A 20377-nucleotide genomic window follows, 5' to 3' on the forward strand; every position below is an offset into this window, starting at 1 on the left:
TTGAAGTAGATAAAAAGCCAAATAGATGTCATGGAATACCTCAATTATTTGGATTAGTCTATCTAAATTCATATTTTATAGTTTGCAAGTTCATTTTGGAATAAAATTGTATCAGAATTATGCGTAAAAAACTAACCTCATTTTACGACTGTGACATAACCTAAAAATGTTCAAGCAATATAATACAAGGATTGCCTTGGAATTTATATTCCAATCTGAATGTTATTAATCAATGTCATATTCAACATAATTAATAATAATAATAACAATAATAAATTATTATTCCAGTTTTTTTAAATAAATACGTTTTCAAACTCAATAGCCTAATTCAATTTTTATTCCAAAATCACTGGTTAGGATCAATGATCAATAATAGCATAACGTAAAATGAAATGTTTATTCATTCACCTTTCAAAGGTTTTGCTTTGAATAAGCCTACAAAGAAATCGAAAAGTATTTTTACAAAATAGTTTTTAGAGCATGCTCATTTGAATTGTACCGCTGTAATCAGTTGTTTCCGTTTTGCTATAATGCCAACAATACAGCTTTGAGTTTGTAACAGCTGTGCCTAGTTGAAAGTTGTGTGTATATTTTTGGCTTCAAAATTTTCTGAAATAACTTAATTTATTCAAAGTGCGGTGATATTAAGTGCAAAATTTGACTATAATTTGGTATTTTAATCATTCTAAATTCAAAATTTCTAGCTAATATATATTCTTGGACAGAACTTTGAACTTTAAATTTCCTCAGTAACCTATTTTTTCGGACATTTCATTATTTATAAAAATTTGGGAACAGAATAGTTTTGGGCTATGCCTGTTGTTCTATCCCGATCATATTCATATGATTTGTATATTATATCAACGAATAAATAAATAAATACAACAGCAAAATATTGTGAATTTCCCTCATGTTTACTGCGTTAAAGTCCTGGACTCAAATAAGTCGAGAACTTGATAGACTCCAGAGTTTAGAAGATAAAATCGTGAATCAGAAAGCCAATTTAAACCCGAGAGCTTATTTTAGCCGTGGACTCTTGAGGTCCAGAACTTATAGATGCCGAGCTCGGAAACCGGGCTTTAGTCTTTCTCAGCCAAAACATTGTGTTTATCTTCCTATCATTGCCATGCTTTTTGAATAAACAAATCGAACATGAATAAATTGGAGTAATTATAGAGAATATTACTTAATTCATATTGGATTAAAGTGATTTATTATTTTTAAAAATGTGTTATTCAATTATTACTATTATCGTTGATCAGTTCCTGCTACATTATTGAGTGGAAACACATTTTTGTTCTATGCGGATCGGTTGTCCCACATTTTTTTTCGTGTATTATTGAAAGTGATTAGTGATTTGTTAATTGTTGACAGCATAAATTTCAATTTTGATAGTGGACGGTTTTCATCATTCGATGACCATAATTTGTAAAGAATTATTATGCTGTAGGTCGACGATTTAATGGGATGCATTGGTGGCTGAATAGCCCGGGGCTTTGAGTGAGCCTAAACCACCTGGCCAGTCTTGTTCTGTCATAGCCTAAATCGTCACTTCCATTTCACGTTCCAAATATTGGTCTGCTAAAAATGCTTCATGTCCGTTATTTTGACTTAATAAGCAGAGCCCTCATTTGTTTTATTTTTAGCTCCAGTACAGTTTTGTAAATCGCTTGATTTTTAGGGATGGGCATCAAAAGACCAAACATCGATGTTTTTTTCACCTTAACATCGATAAGTGAAAAACATCAAACGGTAAACATTGATGCTTTTAAACATCGGTGTATCTGCCTACGTTTTTACGGATGATACCAAGGTACCTAGAATACAGGTATTCTAGGTGCATTGGATGAAGACTATAAGACTATTTATTTTCCACCTTAGAGTGACTCAGAAAGTGAAAATCATTTTCCTTCTTTATGTATATGTAAAAGAAAGGGACAAAACTTTTGAAAAGTAGTTAACAGTGAAGAAATATTATTTATTGGCAGCAGCCAAGCTGAAATTTTGTTTGTAGGTAATCAGACTAGACGTTTAGCAACAGAGATTGATATTTAATCAAATTTAAAAAAGAAAATATCATATTCTAAAAATGGTGATTTATGGATTTGAATAAAACAAATGGAGGTATTTTTTGTCCAAATTTTGTAAAGAGAATAAATTTGAACTAATAATATTACTTTTTCTATTAAATGGATGTTAAGAATGATCAAATAATTTTTAATGAATAAATACTCAAAAACATGTCGAAAACGATGGATTAATAGACTTTTATTAGTTTTAATATTGATCCAGTGAAAATGATATAATGTACAGTATATGATACTTTACACTTATTCTTTTAAAAATGATAGAACAGGGTGAAATCACTACTGTTAATAAGCTAATAGAGTGGGAAAAAATTTTTATTTTTGTATAGATTGGAACTCAATTATTTTGGAAGTTGATTGAGTTATTGGTATATATTTTTCATAAATTTGGAAATAGGTACTTGAACGTACAAAAAGAGCTTCTAAAGTGACTACAATGTATCTGGAGCTGTTGTTCCAATATTTTAACAGTCACTAACTGGAATTTCAGCAATTTTGGACTTGTGGTATTCAAGTAACAGTCTTTAGAATAATTGAAGTCAGGTTGTGACTAGAAAGATACATCAACTCTAGTTCACAATATTTGTCATCTTCATAGTTTAGTCAGAAAACTCTCGGGATATCCTCGAAGATTCTGTCTTGAAATTTCACCCTAAGCTAATTTTAGCAATCATTGATACTCATATCGTATTCATTCAATACCTGATCGATTTTTTTAGGAGATGAAAATGGATTAAGTTTTTTTTTAATAGGATATCTGCACTCTTACAATACGAGGACCTCTTTTCCAGAGCTAGATTAATTAGTGTTAAACGCATGTTGAGGAAATATATAATTGTAATAAGAAAAAACTCTTTCTTCCTAAGAAACGAAGAATCCAACCTCTTATTCAATTCTAAATAAGTATCTAACCTTGACACAGACCACAGAAGTAATGTGGACTACTTCAAGAGTATCCAACAGTCTCACATAAAAAAACAGAGAGCGTGATTGAAAAAAACAATCAGCAGGAAGTCAAAACTTATGCGAGATCTTTCACAAGAGTGATCTATACTCACGAAAAACACTAAGCAGAATACTACACTAAATATGACAAAGATAATGATTATATTCTGTTATTATTGCTCTATATTGTTACTATAAGATCTCAAGATAATCCTCTTCAAAAAAAAAAAACTCGAATCAAATTGAAAAATTAGAATTGTTTTTACTTTTTAGTTGGGAAAAACATCGGATGACCGATGTCTAGGTAAAACCATCGAACAGTAATCATCGATGTTTGATGTTGAAACATCGATGTATCGATACCCATCCCTACTTGATTTCTGGCTAGGCCAATTACTCTCACCTTTCTGACAAATAGTGTCAAATTAAGAAGAAGCATTCTTTCCATTTATGTAAAAAGACAAATATGCATATTGTGTTTCAGATGTGTTCATAAGTAGGCCCAAAGTCGATATAATTATACTTTGGACTTGGGATGACCAATTAAAAAGTAATTGTTGAAAAACGTTCAATTAAGTACTACTAAATTCACTCAAACTTTTCAACTATAAGAATAACTAATAACTATAACCTATACTGTCATTGTCTTCAACTGAGTAACATTTACACACCCCATATACTTTTTCATGGCATCGTAAATAATAATTGTAGGCTACTTAAGTGCTATCCCAAGTGGCACAATATATTAGCTCTACTTGAACCGTTAAAACAAATCTTCTTTACTGGAATACAGTACAAAAATATTACAGAAATTGCAATTATTAGGCATGAATAAAATTTCATCACAGATTCACTGTCAGACCGTTTCGCAATTATCCTTTTCGGAAAAACGAAGACTTCCAATAATTGACACTCTGATTTACTGCAGAAGCTATAAATCTTCACTATTTCAAGGAAACTGCAGATACCTAATAAAATACGAGTAGACTTAGTTACCTACCTTGATGAGCAGGAGAAGAATGCACGTTTCTTATCCAGTACGATTTTTCGTCCATCCTGTCCACATCTATTCAATTAAACAAAAATATCAAATATTATATTATGTTACATAAAACTGTATTCTATACAACATACCACCAACAGTGAAGTATTTCTACGATTCTGCCACTAGAGCAAAGCAGAGTAAATTAAAGCCCTCTGCAGAATTACTCTACTGAAGAGTAAAGAGACTGTATTGAATGCTTTGTGATTCATCAAGACAGCTCTAATAACATATCTCTTAAACTTCTCTAGGGTCTGCACTTAGAACAAATTAACAACAATACATTTATAGAACACTACTTATTTTACTGCTCTACTTCTATCTATATTTATTCTAGTAAAGAAGACTTGAAATTCATCTTATTTAGCTTTAATAACACACTTCTTCAGTTCCTTAATGTGCCTGTTTATTGTACAAATTCCTGCAGCGCTATTACAGGTGTTCATGAATTGATGTAACTAGCTTATTGTCGGACAAGATCGTCACTTATTGTTTGTTGAAATTGCTTTCTGTAGATCGTCTCATTAGAGTTACAAAGCATGAAGGCTTTCAGCTTCTCAATTGAGAATTGCTCAACTGTGCTCATAGCCACTTACATTCATGACTCATTTGAGAGGCGAGCAAAATACAAGCCTAATGATACAAACCCTTATTACAGTGTGTCGTAAATTAGTCGCTCACGATTCTATGATTGTTTACACGCCACAGACATACGGAAGGCGGCGGAAATTATTATGCTGGGCGTATAAGATTGCAGGTGATAATAGCGATTGCCCGCATGTTTCGGGTGCCGGGATATTTGTCAGAGATGGGATCGTGTTCGTGAAGCTGTGGACAATTGTTGGCAGCTGGGAGGAAAGCTGGAGGGTAGCAGCTAATTGAATTTTGGTGATTAGGTGAGGCTGTTTGGATCCTTCGTAGAGCCAAGGAAGCAAGGAGAGGATAAAAGGATGGTAGGTTGGAGAAATGATGAATATAAAGGAATAGTAAATAAGAACAAAGTTATAAGGAGGAAGGAAATGGAAGGGAGAACAGGGATAGAGTAAATGAATTGAAGTTAGGCAGCTTGTGTCATTATTATGTTTGGTTTTTTAGAGATTTCCAACAAATATGTTCCCTTGAAAATGACAGCTATAAATATTTTCTTGTTATTGAAAACATTGAAATAATTTCCTTCGATTGAGAATGGATATTATATCTATTGATTAACAAAAAAATTTCATTTGAAACTTCAATTTTGAACTCTCTAATTTTAACTTCTTGAAAGACTTGCTCCTATAACAATGTATAAATTCTTAATTCTCCCAAATACTTATTTCCAAGTATAATATTGAAAATATGAAACAATTCTAAAAATTTCAGAAATAAAAGTGAACTTTAACATTCTACTAATCCATTTTTATATGTCTACATCATTCTCAACGACATTCGATTTCCTCTAATTCAAATTCAAATTCATGTATTGCCAAAAATAATCACACAAACGTTTGGTATACTTCATGACATAGTGAGGTACGATTCGACCATTCAATATAATCTGAGCTAGGCCTACGTGATGGAAAATGATTTTATATTCGGAAGTTGACTCCGGACTGGCAGATTGGATTTTTTATTATGTAGAAACCTTTTCAAGTATTAATCTTGAATTTATTAGCATTACTAGTAAATGGCAACTAATCAATAAAATTTCTTCCTGAATTAATCAATTACAAGATTTGTCCCCTGCCCGCTGCCCCGCATGTAAGTGCATGTTTAAAGCGTGGAAGCACACTTTCATTATAATTACATGCAAGTTCATGGTTTTTATAATTTTCTCCATGCAATTTCTCTTTGAATCTAGTGAGCAATAGGTCATATGTGAGATTAATATTTTATGCTTTGGTACTAGAAACTGGTTTTCCAGTATTTGTATGATGCTATCGCCGGATATGTTAAACACTCTTTATCAGGTGTCCCTTTTATTTATCTTAATGGTATCTAGTGAATTCATTTGAAATGATTTAATTAAGTCGTATTCAGTTGGTTTTTGTTGGCGATTCCAACTCACCGTAATGATTTACCTTTTCACTTCCTGTTTGTGAACTTGACTACAATTATCAGAGTTTAAGTTTCAGAGCAATATAGATTTCCTCTTTCACACTACTTCATCCATTGTGGAGGATTAGGATTAGGACTAATCAGAACGTACTCGCAATTAATTGAAATGTTTCAGAATCTAGTTATAAAGTTTGAAATTGTTTTTATAATCATAGATATCATCTTCCATTTTGCTGTTTTTATATTATTACATATTTTTCCTATTCTTTCCCTCATTTTCTCAGTTTTTCACAATATTCTCTTTCATCTATAAAAAATAATAAGAGAGAGTAGGGTTGTGTTTGTTCGTTTGTTCGCATCAAAACATGTCAACTTGTGGATTGCATACCGGAAAAACGGAAATGATTTAGATCTCCAAATTTTTCACATAGATTCTAAAATATCAATCTCGTGTACCTCGAAGTCCAAATTTCAATTTTCCTTCTAGATTTTTCATAATGCAGCAGTTTTCATGCAGCAGTTTCTCACATTCACCATATTATTATACAGAGTTTGTGAAAATAAAAATATAATTATCAAAACTATACTATTATAATCTTAATAATAATAAAAATATTATTATTAAAAATATTTATCAATACAATTATCAAAACAATATTATTGAGGTTAAGTTGAATCAGGTAGAAAGCAATAATAGAACAGCAGTTTCTTTTTAATTTTATCATATGATTTGAATGTGAAATCGCCGTATGAAATCGTATGTCTCATAATTTGAACAAATTTGAACATTAATTATTAATTGAGAAATATTAATTGTTTCCTTGAGAAATGGACTTTGTAACCTCCTTATCGTGCATGAGGTAGGTAGAGCAATAAAAAGAACACATAGTCGAGATATTTCATCTGTAGAACAGCTGTTTCGACGACTTTGAAAAAAATCATCGAATTTCCCAATTTACACAAAGGAAAAATGACTCTGAAAACAATTATTATTATATACACATATACAGTAGTCTGATCGTAATTTCAAATTTGTTGACGCCAATCGTCATTATGTTATTCCCCCAAATTATTCTCCCCTTTAAGAATGAGGCTTACAGTTCAGTGAGCAAGGAAAGTTGTGTGAGTGTACCACACCAGATTTTTCTTATAAGAATTCCATTCTGAACCTTCCCCCTTCATCTCTTCCTCATTGATTATTCCCTTTATCTAATAAAGCTATTTCAATTTTCAACTTTAAATATTTTGTAGTGTCTATGATCTTTTTTTTACTTTTTAGTATGAGTAATTCAAGTTATAGCCATCGTAGTGGCCAAAAGCAGTTAAATATGTCTTTTACGCATTGCACCGTGCAATATACTCTTCTTATTTGTGTTGTCCATCCATTCTTATAGTTTTTATTACAATTCATTCTTTACTAAAGACCTGATATCTGTAAGTGGACGTTTTCTCCCATCCCTTGTTTGCCTATTACTCTCGCCGGTAGGGCTATTCACATATAGTTGTATAGTCTTCTCTTACTTTAAAATTGAGTTTAATTATTTTTCTGTCTTCTAAAACATTGAAAATATAATTTGAATAAAATAAATATGCGTTTTTCCTCACAAGGAACAAAATTAATGATCAGTTGGAAAAATTCGTTCTCTCGAGGAAAACCTACATGGAAGTTACCTTTGAAAAACTGTATCAGTGAAATGTAATGCCGCTTGAAGAAGATGTCCATTGATTAAAAAATACATTTTTAACATAGTGAACTGTTACTAGAGAATTAATGATGAAAATCTGAGGGCTAAATTGAGAATTAAACATTGAATTGAACAGAAATTGATTAGAAATACTGGATGAAATCCTTGCAATGTGTTTCTGATTTTAGAAGATTTCAGTACTTCAAATCTAAAAGTATATTTGCAACAATGATCAAAAACCTAGAACTACAGGAAATTCCAATATCATATTCTTATTTCCAATCTCAGTTCTCCAATCACTAATCCACTGTTATCAGATAATGATTTTCTAGCTTTTCAGTGAATATCTTATGATCAATAAAAAACGTTCTAGAGATTGAATTGTACAAGCTCCTAAAAACTTTTCAATAGTGTTCTGCTCGTTACACTGCACATAGATGCCTTTCTATTCGGAGCCTGACCGACTTTTAATTTCTTTTTACCCACATTCAGGTAACTGAAGCTACATCCCATCAATAAGTTATTACCCACTTATCTGATTATCTATTGTGCTCCAATAGCACTGCAACTTTCACCAAATCTACTAAAGTCTTTCAATTAACAAACGACAGACTGAGAGGAATATTGTAGTTTGTTAACAGTCTATCATGGCTCAAGACTGAATTATTGAAGTTTAAAAACGAACTCTAATCGTGAACGAAGTATTGATGTTTGCGAATGATTTATTGAAGTTTTAGAACAGTATATTGAAGTTTGTTAACGTATTATGAGATTCGTAAACAGATCTCACAGTTAGTGAAGTTTCCTAAGTTATCAACTATCAACGATTTTCTCAAGTTTATCAATGTTTTTCATGTATTTGTTAGTAATTTGAACTGACACTAAAAGTTTTGGATTATTTCGTATACTGTGTGGAGTTTCTTTGAAGTGAAAAGTGTACTTATAAGTTTCTATTTTGGTAAAGTTTGAATTGTTTTGGATCGAACATTAACATTCAAATGAAATGGACTGGATTTAGTTGTGAACTTATGGCACTGAGAAATGGTAGTTATTACCTGCCATAGGCATCTAGTTTCTGGAAAGGAAAAATTCACAATAAACAGGTTCGTAGCTTATTGTAATTTTTAATATTCATTGTTAGGTATTGTTAGATTTTATTGAATTTTTCCAATGGTGACTGTGACTATGGTTTGGGTTCAATAATATTATTATTAATCAATAGTGATTTCATTTATTATATTATTTTGATATGATATATTGTTGTATTCTTCTTTTGCTTGTATTTTTTTATAATTTATAATTTTATTTTTATTTTGAAACCGTTGATCCAGTTCAGGAGTAGTGAATCACTCGGATAGCTCAAGTGTGATGGGAGGGGAATAGTCAGAGGCTACCAATTGCTACGTTTGTGTGACGTATCACATCTTGTATCACATTAAGCATTTCTCTGAACTTCGGCATTAAAAATTCATCCTGCTTCTCTATCATCGGATTTTATGTATAATGTAGGGTATTAATATAAATAGGACTTGAGGTAAAATAAGATTCTTATCTGTGGTAGAATAATATTATAAAAAGACTATTTCTTATTACTTCACTCCAATTGATTCTCAACAGATACATCAAAACTAATCACTTATGAAAATTATCAAATCTCTACCTAAGGGAAATGTTAATAAAAATTATCAAATCTCTACCCACGGGAAATGTTAATAAAAATGATCAAATCGACCTAAAATGTTTATAAGAATTAAGAAAATTCAACCAAAAAACATTTTTGCGGTCAAGCCTTTTAAATTTCCATTTTAATCAACATTTAAGGTTAGGTTAATTTCTTTTTTTTTTTGTTTTAGGTTCAAATGTTTAATCAATTTTTGTCTCTATCTTCTCATGTCTGTCATTAGCAATTAGCACCCGATTGAAATTTGATACAAAGTCAGTTGAAATGGTATCTTGTTTTGTAACGGTATTGCACGTCCGGGCCAATTAAACGGGAAAAGGTTAATTGGCGAAACTGGGCTTGGTGAGTGTGTTGGTGTGAGTGCGCCCTGCTTATTACAAGGAGCGGATTATGAATTTGGTGAAGAGTAACGCCAAATTAGAGCTACAGCTTAGCGGTTATGTCTTCGTAACGAACGTTTGCTCGCTTGTTACTCTACCCACCACGTTGAATACTCACTGACCAGTCGATTTTATTTGAAAGGAAGGATTAAGGAAGCTTCTACTTCCCGCGACGTCCATTCATCTGGAAAGGTAGAATCTCAGATGTTTTCTTGTTATAGAATGGATAATAGATTTCAATATTGTAGTATTTCAATTAATTTCACTACTTAAGCCGGCTCCAGACATGCATCATTCGGCAAACACTGAGCAGCAACTCGCCGAATCGCTAGTAGTGTGGATGGATGTTTATCTATTCAGCAAGCAGCGAAAATTTGTGCTCGTTGTTTCACCCGGCACCAGACATGCGGCATTCGTCGAACACCTAGCATACTCGCCGAATCACGAGTAGTGTAGATGGATGTTTGGTATTCGGCAAGCAGTGAACATTCGTGCTCGTTGTTTTCCCGGTCGGTGTGGGACTTTTCAACACATCAAAGTGGACGAATGTTCATGTGAAATGTACATATCATATAAGTTGATATAGAACTATAATCTAGAGATACTACCTCTCGGAAACAGATGGTTAAAATTGGTAACTAAATTAATACCCAGTCCAATTTTGTCAGGTTGGCATTAAGTTGAGGAAGGCTTCCAAAGATTTGAGTTCTGTCACTCTATTATCATGGGCGTACAAGGAAAATGCACTAAGTGCAATTTTTCGAAACTTTGATTTTTCATTATTTTTTAATTAATTCTATAAATTATGAATATTAAATCATATCAAATCAAATGAAGAATATTTCATTTTTTGCTGTATTATTTTGTGAAAAATCACTATAAGGAAATTATGATTGATGTTAGAAATTGGAAATTGATTTCCTGAAAAATTTACTTTTATGGACTTAGTGGATTCTCCTTATATGCCCACGTATGTTAGTACCAAGTTGAAGAACTTATCTATATTATAATAAAGAAAAAAAGTGGCTTGTACACGTACGGGGGTAGGAAAATTATGTTTCATGCATCATCATGCCTAAACTAGTGGACTGAAATTAACTTGAAATTTTGCATATAATAAACCGAAGATGATTTCAGGCCTACTTTAAGCTCTTCAAGATTCTACTCGCACATGTTTTTAGTCAACTTTTAAAATAGACCCTTGCTGAGCACGGGTTACCTTCTAGTTAATGAATAATTTGAATCTTGATGAAAACTAGATAATAACCAGTCCCGTCCAGGTTACTGAATTATTTAAATATTTCTACAAATATTTTTTTTCAATTGAAGTTAAAATTCTAGGGCTTTTCATGTCCTATACAGGACCCGGGTACATAGGGTTAGTTTGGTTTATTTATAAAAGCAGAATAAGCATGAAGAGCATCTTCAATATCGAGATCCATGTTTATTTATTCATTTGGTTAGCACAAACAATACAATGATCGAGAAAGAAAAAACAGGCTATTGCCTAAAACTTTTCCAATTTCCCAATTTAGTTTCAAATTGTCCAAATCAGCGACCTAAAAGAGATCTTTGGTCCAAATATTATAAATAGGTTATGTCCATTTCAATTTCTACACCAAATCACAATCTGAGAATATAGATTTGAATAAAACAAACAATTTTAAATTTGGATAGATTGATAGTAAAACTTTTGTAAAAACATGAAACAAACTTTAAATTCACAAAAAAAATAAAACCACTTAAATTTTTAGCTCGAAAATATCACGTTCACCTTAGCTACATAACAGCTGTTTCATGTTGACGGTAGATGACATTCAGTTGACGAGTATTTGCTATTCCCAAAACGAGCAACTGCTCGGCAAACCACGCATGTGTGTAGATGTGTGCTCGTTAATCGTCAAATATCTAGACGAATAGTTCGCCGAACGCCGAACATTCTGCTTGCCGAATGACACATGTCTGGAGCCGGCTTAAGATGTTATAGAGTTATGCTATAGAATGAGAGGTTTCCTGTATTTTAATAGCTCAATCAATTTAACACAGTAATGAGATGTTGTAGAATCGTTCCACAATAAAATAAAAACTATCTACTTCTATCTAAAACTCTTCTTCTTCTTCTTCTTCTTCTTCTTCTTCTTCTCTTCTTCTCTTCTTCTTCTTCTTCTTTTTCTCCTTTTCCTTCTCCTTCTCCTTCTCCTTCTCGTTCTTCTTCTTCTTCTCCTTCTTCTCCTTCTCCTTCTACTTCTTCTTCTTCTTCTTCTTCTTCTCCTTCTTCGTCTTCTTCTCCTCCTCCTCCTCCTCCTCCTCCTCCTCATCTTTCTCCTTCTTCGTCTTCTTCTTCTTCTCCTCCTCCCCCTTTTTCTCCTTCTTCTTCTTCTGCTTTTCTTCTCCTTCATGTTCATCTTCTTCCTCCACCTCTCCTTCTTATTCTTCTATACTTTGTCTTTAGTATAATTTGCTTATCCCAAAACTCATGTTTTGAAATTCACGTTTTGTGGGAAAAGAATCATCCTATTAGAAAAAGACAAAATATCCTATTTTCATTTAATTCCATAATATTTATCTATTTTACCTCTATCAAAGTACTATAATGTAACTCTATAAAGTATTATAGTGTCATAGGGATTGGATTGCTGAAGAACTCATCATGACTATTCATATGATTACTATCTATACTATTTTTACAACAATTGGAACCTATCTTGTAATTGATAATTAATAATTTTATTAGTGAGTTTGGTTCCATACTTCATCTCCTATTGCACTTGGTAACAACAATGCATATTTGATGAGAGTTTGATCATTTTAGTCCCACTCCCACTCACAAGCATAACTTGGTTCTGAATCCTCCCGTCATCACGCCACTTCATCGCGCCACATCCTGGCGCATCTCATCTAGTCCAATATCTATGCAACATAACACCAACTCCCCGAAATTTCAATATAAGGTCTCTTATAACTGCAATGACATGTTCTGCAGTTACTCATGATTGGTTTTTGTCAGAGGATGGGTTATGATTTACATCAATCAAATTCACTTATTAATATTCAATAAACAAAAAACGACATTATTTTAGAATTTTCGATGTAGGATTTATGTAAAAAATTCATCCTCTTGTAAAAGATAATCGATTCTGATACACTTTCATAGTCATAAAATATCTTTTCTAGATATTATCAAGGTGGTTAGCTTTGGTTGCTAACCTATCTATTTTTATTTTGAATGATCATTTTAATATTTCGTAATGTTTTGGAAAGATTCTTACTTGTATGCAGCACCAGTAGACTCACAATAACAAATGCGTCTGTTCGGTGTTCTCATCCTCTACAGTCTACAACTCACCCTTCCCAACATACTCGTTCAATTGAGATATTATCTATGAATTTTCATTGACTCGATTTAAAGCCAAGAAAACCTTGTACATGTACTCTTAGCCTCTTTATGTCACTGTAAGGCGGTGCAACCGGCCTTAACGAACGGTTTTTATAATTCTTTACTCATGTCCTTACTTTGCAAATTCTTGATGCAACTTCTCTATCCACTTGTCTTTATCAATTTTCATCCTGTCCTTCCAGTTGTGAAAAGTCTATTTTCAAGTGACGTACTAACCAAATTATGAGTAGAATCAATATAAGCACGATAATACAACAATATTAACAAACAATTGAATGTGGCATGCAATGGTACTTGCCACATGCGACTTGACGCATGCCCGATGGTTTAGTTGAGAGTTGAACGTTCCAGTAAACAGAGTTGTGGGCTAAAACGGGCAATTCTCTCGTTGGAGCTTTCACTAGTGGGTTGTTCATCATGTCGACTGCAATAATTTCCACTTTTCGCCCACATTTTTCAGTCACTTATTGGCGGTCGTTTGACACCTTCTAAGTACAAATCTTGATCAAGGCCTAGCTAATTTTCAAGTTACTGTCTGATCCACTTTTACTACTGAATTCAACTCTCGATTGTGGAGTAGGCTATAAACATTCTTTTAATCATCTTTATGCCACTTCCCTTTAGAATTGTTATAGAATATACTAGAGTCTATGAAATTGCTACAGAATTATGGAACAGACTACTTCCTTTTCCCCCCTCCTCCTCCTTTTCGTCATTTATCTTTCCCCTCACCCTAACAATCCCCCATATCAATTTTTTGGCTCATTTGAGAAGTAAACACTTTTATTCTTTGTATATCTTATATTACAGGCACCTGTAGAAAAACCTTGCTTTTTTAGAGGGGTCATTTTATACTGGGTTTTTGTTATCAATGAATTTTAATTTGAATTTATATAAAAACAAAGGAATACCTTTGCGAACAGGTACATACTGGTAATATATATTGTATTGTATCTACATAAAGCAGCGCAGTTTAAGCAGATTTTTGGGAAAGGATACTTCTTAATTACTTCCGAATCACCTACTCTACTAAAATGGGGCAGAAAAGTCATTCAATTCATTTATGATCTAAAAAACTAGTTGAGTTTGACCAATTATTGTAATTATTGTGTATAGTGCCAAGTAAGTAAATCATCAACTACAGTGACAAGGAATACTTGGAAAATCTAGATATTATCAGCTAGAGTGCTTAATTTATCAGAGTTGCAGAATTTTCTTAGAGACGAGGTAGGCCCAAGTGCAGTCGATTATAATTTATAAGCTGTGATGGTCCGTAATACATCAAGACGGAGAAAGCTTTTTGGCAAATGAAAAGTTCCCCCCGGAACGATCACAAATAAATGACTGTTATTAATGACTAGTGAAATAAGTAGGGAGACCCTTGGGCCTACGCTCAAAACCCACATACTACAAAATAGTGGCTGCCGGCCGGCCGGCCTTCCTTATTTGCCAACAAAATGTGCGACGAGCTCCATCACTAGTACCAAACACAACTAATGCTATTAGTACCATTTAAGACTAGTACCATTGAGAGTATTAAGTGCTCCAGTTAAACATTCTGTGTCAATTCCCGTTCGATATTTTTGTGATTCTGGTTTGCAAATTTCAATTACTTTGACAGAGATGAAATAAACAGATTTCCTCTGATGTTCTCATCCTCATTTTTGAAGAGTTGCAATGTACAAGTCTCTGGGTCCATCTTGAGGGCATACCTACAAACACTGATATTGGCTACACTTCATATTCAGCTTAAAATACGAATTTACAATACATCAAATTACTGTTGTGAAGGTGAAAATTAGTCTGACAAAAAACAGTCCGAATAGGATATGGAAACTGTGAATTTTATCAATACATTCACATCGTACAGTAATTTATTTCTTGTCAATTACAGGTTTAAGATTAAGAAAATATCTTCACTACAACATTCTAGTATATTTTCCAATTTTATCGATTGTTGTTGATGAGATGTATTGAGAAAGTTCTCATGGAAAATTCTTTCCAAAGAAACTAATCTTACAAAACTAAAATTTTACAAGTGCTGTTCCAATTCCTCAGTCAGTTCCCGTGAATTTGTATACCAATTAGGTACTGAAAACTGCTCCTTGGAAGAAAGTAATGCCAGGTAATCGTCTCCCAAGTTTTTCTCACACCAACTGTATATAGCCTAACGAAAGCAAGGTATTCTGATATGCTAAACAGTATTCACCTGTTAATTGCCTATTTTCTCTGCATTAAATTGTTCTTCTTATCATCTAACGACCTTCCTTTGATTCTTTCCTTAGCATTTCCCACAATTCTCTTTTTATCAAGAATATCTCCACTTTCGTCTGTCTATTAAAAGATAGATAAGTGCCTACCTAATAGGTGCTATCGTTAAATTAAACACAGTATTAATAAGTTCTATGAACGTCCAAAAACTGTAACAATACTGTAGTTAGTATTCATTAGCTCATCAAAATAATGGCCAATGGGATGTTGGAGGGAACTTTTTAAAGGATGAGGGAAATTTGTTCTTCCCTGCCGGCGTACCAACACTGGCTTCGGATTTAGTATTTCAGTAGGCGGTTGAATGAGAGTGTGTTTCAAATACCCTTCATGTTGTTGCCAATGTGCGCGAATTATTGTGTTGATGTCACAGACAGAATATTATAAATTTTATGTTTTCTTCCTTGTGTGCTGTTGAAAAATCTATATATTTTTTTAAAAAATATGTTGAAAAATAATTTTTATTTAATCAGTGATAGTGACTCACTCGAACATAATCACAAAGTTTGGTGGTTTTGTTCTACAGAAAAAAAAGGTTGAAATGTATGTGTGAACTTCCCTAATTAACAGTTTAATATGAAATGTAAATAATTGGCCATTGGAATTTCCTTAAAAAACAGGTAAATGATCCTTGAATCATTTCTTTATTCTTCCTTTTGAGTATTTCAATTAATTTGTCATTATGAGCTCTAAATTTATTGAGAGGTTGTTTACTCATCAAAATTAATGATTCTCATGTTCATAATTCTACTAGTGTTCATTTTTAAATCACACATTAAATTACTGATAATACGTTACTTTGAGACAAATATATCAGGCTTCAATGGAATGGTAATTTTCAATTTCAGTATCTTGTTATTTCATTAAATTGCAAAACAAATTTTCAAAATCAGAATCTTGAAATTATTGCAATTTTCTGCCAGTTCCTCAAAGTTTCTGACTGATTCTGGGAATTGATTTTTGATCGAGCGAAGTGAGGTCTAAGACTCAAGTCGACGGTTTTGCATTCCTCTTTATGTTTAAATGTTTATATGTTGCGCATTTACGGCGAAACGCAGCAATAGATTTTCATGAAATTTGACAGGTATGTATCTCTTTTCTGTATAGGGCTACTTGTAATATAAATATAAAGAAATAAAAATCTCAGTACCCTTTTTTGAAATATTTTATCACAACATGTTTCGGACATTTATGCCATTCTCAAGTCAATTTTATGTCATCTTATTTCTTTATATTTTGACAGGTATGCTCCTTTTTAAATTGCGCGTCGACGTATATACACGGTTTTTTTTGGAAATTTTGAATTTCAATGATAATATAAAAGGAAAAGGAGCCTCCTTGATACGCCAATATTAGAGTAAAAATCAAACTATAGAATTATTCATCATAAATCAGCTGTCGAGTGGATTATCAATCGCATGCCATGACGCCTGCAATTCAATATCTCAATGTAACTTGGTGAAAAATCAGCTGCTGTGTGGACTATTAATTGCATGCCTCATTGAATGCAATTTTTATGCACTATTGATTGCATGCAATAACGCATGCAATTAATAACTAAAATAACATAGTATTGTCTCTCGACCTTTCTCTGCTTTGAACTCGGTCTGACCTGTTGCCAGTATGTCTTGAAGGAGATTAGCTTTTGATGTTTGCATTTTTGATACACCAACCCCAACAGCCATTAGCCGTTGACTACGACTGACTACTACGTTGACTACTACGTTGACTATTACGTTGACTACTACGTTGACTACTTCGTTGACAACGACTAGATGACTAGTAGTTCTGTGAACAGTAAACCTCGCACAGTTACACAGCCTCCTCTTATACTGTCCATCAGAGTAAATCCTGTCTGTATATCGTGTCGGCGTGATATCGGTGTGAAAACAGCTAATGGCTGTTGGGGTTGGTGTATCAAAAATGCAAACATCAAAAGCTAATCTCCTTCAAGACTTACTGGCAACAGGTCAGACCGAGTTCAAAGCAGAGAAAGGTCGAGAGACAATACTATGTTATTTTAGTTATTAATTGCATGCGTTATTGCATGCAATCAATAGTGCATAAAAATTGCATTCAATGAGGCATGCAATTAATAGTCCACACATCAGCTGATTTTTCACCAAGTTACACTAGTGATAGTGTTATGGTAGGGTTAATAAGAGAGTGTATATGAGGTCTGAAAAACTATCTTCAATCCGAAATGACATATGGAAGATTAGTTCTCCACCCCACCTAGGGATGAGTAATCTGCTAGATTTCCAGAGAAATTGCAAAGTAAAAAAATGCAATTAATACAATTCAATGTCCAATAATTGCCGAGTTTTGGGTTTTAGTAATTAGTATTCCAGGAAAAGAGAATCTGGGATGTATGTTAGAAACGCGTTTTGGAGAATGAATACCCAACTGATTAGAAACACACACGATTCTTATTGTAGACATTAATTATTTTCACCTCCTAATCGCCGAATATCCGCTACAAGAATTTCAGAACTGCTTTTTTAAAAGGGGATTTAAAAGCATCAATTTTATCGCATGACTACGAAACGTTTGTCATGTGAATGAGGAGTGAGATTGTTGTTGTTGTTGTTTGCTTTCTTTCAAGTTGGGATGGAATTTTCGACTAATAAGAAGTCTTCTAGTTTTGTTTTGGAGGAACTGTGTGGATGTTTGCTGTTGCTTTTTTCATCAGTGTCACTTCTCGTATGTAGGTTAGTTGTTGTAGGCGGTTAATTTTCAAGTTTTCACACACACACACACACACACACACACACCACACACACACACACACCACACACACACACACACACACCACACACACACACAATTACCAAAAACCTCTTTTTGGACTCAGGGGACCTTGAAACGTATAGAAATTTAGAAATTGGGGTACCTCAATTTTTTTCGGAAAGCAATACTTTCTTTACCTATGGTAATAGGGCAAGGAAAGTAAAAATTAATTATCATTCTATATTCAACTCTAATCTAATGCAACTAATGTAACTCACAAATTTAGTTTTTTTTTATAAAACTTTAATGAAGTCTTTCGTTTTTTACAACAGAAATATATTCATTTTTCCAATGTATTTAATCTGTCAGGTCATTTTCAATTGATGTTGCAAACAACCGTAGAATCCGCATTCACATACTGTGCAGTAGCACACACTCGAGTTGAGTGTAACGTACAGTTACAAGAAATGGCAGCAATAAGCAGGACAGGTCTCCAGTCCACTTAACATCAGCATTTTATATATTCACTTCAAATTGTCAGCATGATTTGAATGTGAAGCATTGCTATGCTGACAGGTAAAAGTGAATCTCACTATAGCCGCGGAGCCTGGAGGCAGTAATTTGTGTCCTACCGACCGGGTCGCAAATCTCCTATCATCTACATAATAATAAATAATTTGCATCACGGAAATTATGGATGGATTCCATGGATAGACATGGTGATGCATATGGATGATTCGTATAAGTCCTGTGCCTTGATCTACTTGTACATTCACCCGAAACAAATACTTCAGTATTCTTGGATTTGAGTTATTTGCCTGCAGTTCTTTTTGCGTTATCAGTGGTAATTCATTCTCCATGGTAACAGTTGTTAAAATAATTAGTTAGTTTCCAAGATAAGTAATCTTAACATTGTTTTGTTCTAAGTAATAGTCATCAGAAATTAGACTATTCATTTTTAGTTTACTCACAAATCACAAATGTGTACTATTTCAGTATTGCAGATCGATATAATCTGATTATAGCTGTATTCGTTTTTCTGTATAAACCCAATCTTTGTTATCCATTTAAATCTCGAAACAAATTCAAATATTTGATTCAACCAATAATTAATTCGCATACCAGGGCTCTATTTATTAAGATTCCAATAATACATCCTTGATTTAGTTGCACATGGGAATAAATGAGAGGAAATATGATATTTAAAGACTTAGTGGCCATGTTTTAAGGAATTGGAACATGCTATTTTAGGATTGAATATTTGCTAGAGGGAAGTTTTTACAACGGATGCATGATGTATCCTTATTAATTGTATTGGGGGAGCATGTATTCGAAGCAATGCATAAATAACTCTTCTGTTCAGAGATACAGTTCTCTTTCACTTTCAATTAGAGGAAAATATCGACTGAAAATATTAAATAACCATCATGCAAATAAAATGCTTGCAATCAAAGTGGCCAAAGTTCAAATCGTTCAGCGATGATAAATAAACTGAATGTGGTGCCGTTATCTGTTGAAAGAAACTCGAAAATGAATTTTCCTATTTCGTTTTGCATTTTAACATACGACAACAACTTCTAATCTGGCACAAAATTAGCATAAAGTCTACTGTGGGGATTCGTGATGAGTTACGGAAAAGTTTCCAGCATTTGATTCACGGACAGGTTTTAGCGAATAAAAAATAATATTAAAATAACAGAGAATGAAGGCTAACTAGGAGTAGTCAAACAAACCAGACACTTTCTCGTACAAAAGAGACAACCTGTTGGATCATTATGACTATGGGGTGTCATAAAAGGACAGGGCCGTTATTATAGAAGCATGATGGGCGATGGGCGATTTTGAGAAGCCGGAAAGTTGACACACATTCTGATAAGGCAGTGAGGTAGGAGAGGGGGGAGTTGCAACCTGCAGACAACTTTCGCTGTTTGATAGCAGTGGATCCAGCCAGAGCAAGCAAGCACCTTGACCTCTGATGAGCGTCGCGTGACCTTCGATCTCAGCTGTTAGCAAGGTCCCATGTGACTTTGTTCGATCGTGCGATCGTTCAACTCAAACGTTCACTTTTCATAATGTGTTATCACGAAAGTTGATTGTTGACAATATTAACAGTTGGAGATTTCAT

At 33.3% G+C, this 20377-nt stretch overlaps 1 protein-coding gene across 2 annotated transcripts in view; it reads left to right on the forward strand.

The window, feature by feature from the left end:
- The first annotated feature begins 8822 nt into the window (after nucleotides 1–8822).
- The window catches only part of LOC111043535 (WD repeat-containing protein 47), a 248489-nt gene continuing 236934 nt past the window's right edge, over nucleotides 8823–20377 (forward strand). The window contains exon 1 of one of the 2 annotated variants that reach the window (XM_039430732.1): nucleotides 8823–8899. In XM_039430732.1, coding sequence (XP_039286666.1) covers nucleotides 8838–8899 — 62 coding nt within the window. In that variant the 5' untranslated portion in view covers nucleotides 8823–8837. Of the gene's footprint in view, nucleotides 8900–15821; nucleotides 16143–20377 lie in introns of those variants that run through there. The other variant, XM_039430733.1, reaches the window with a different exon arrangement.

The sequence above is a fragment of the Nilaparvata lugens genome, chromosome 6, assembly GCF_014356525.2.
Source record: "Nilaparvata lugens isolate BPH chromosome 6, ASM1435652v1, whole genome shotgun sequence".
Classification (NCBI taxonomy): Eukaryota; Metazoa; Arthropoda; class Insecta; order Hemiptera; family Delphacidae; genus Nilaparvata; species Nilaparvata lugens.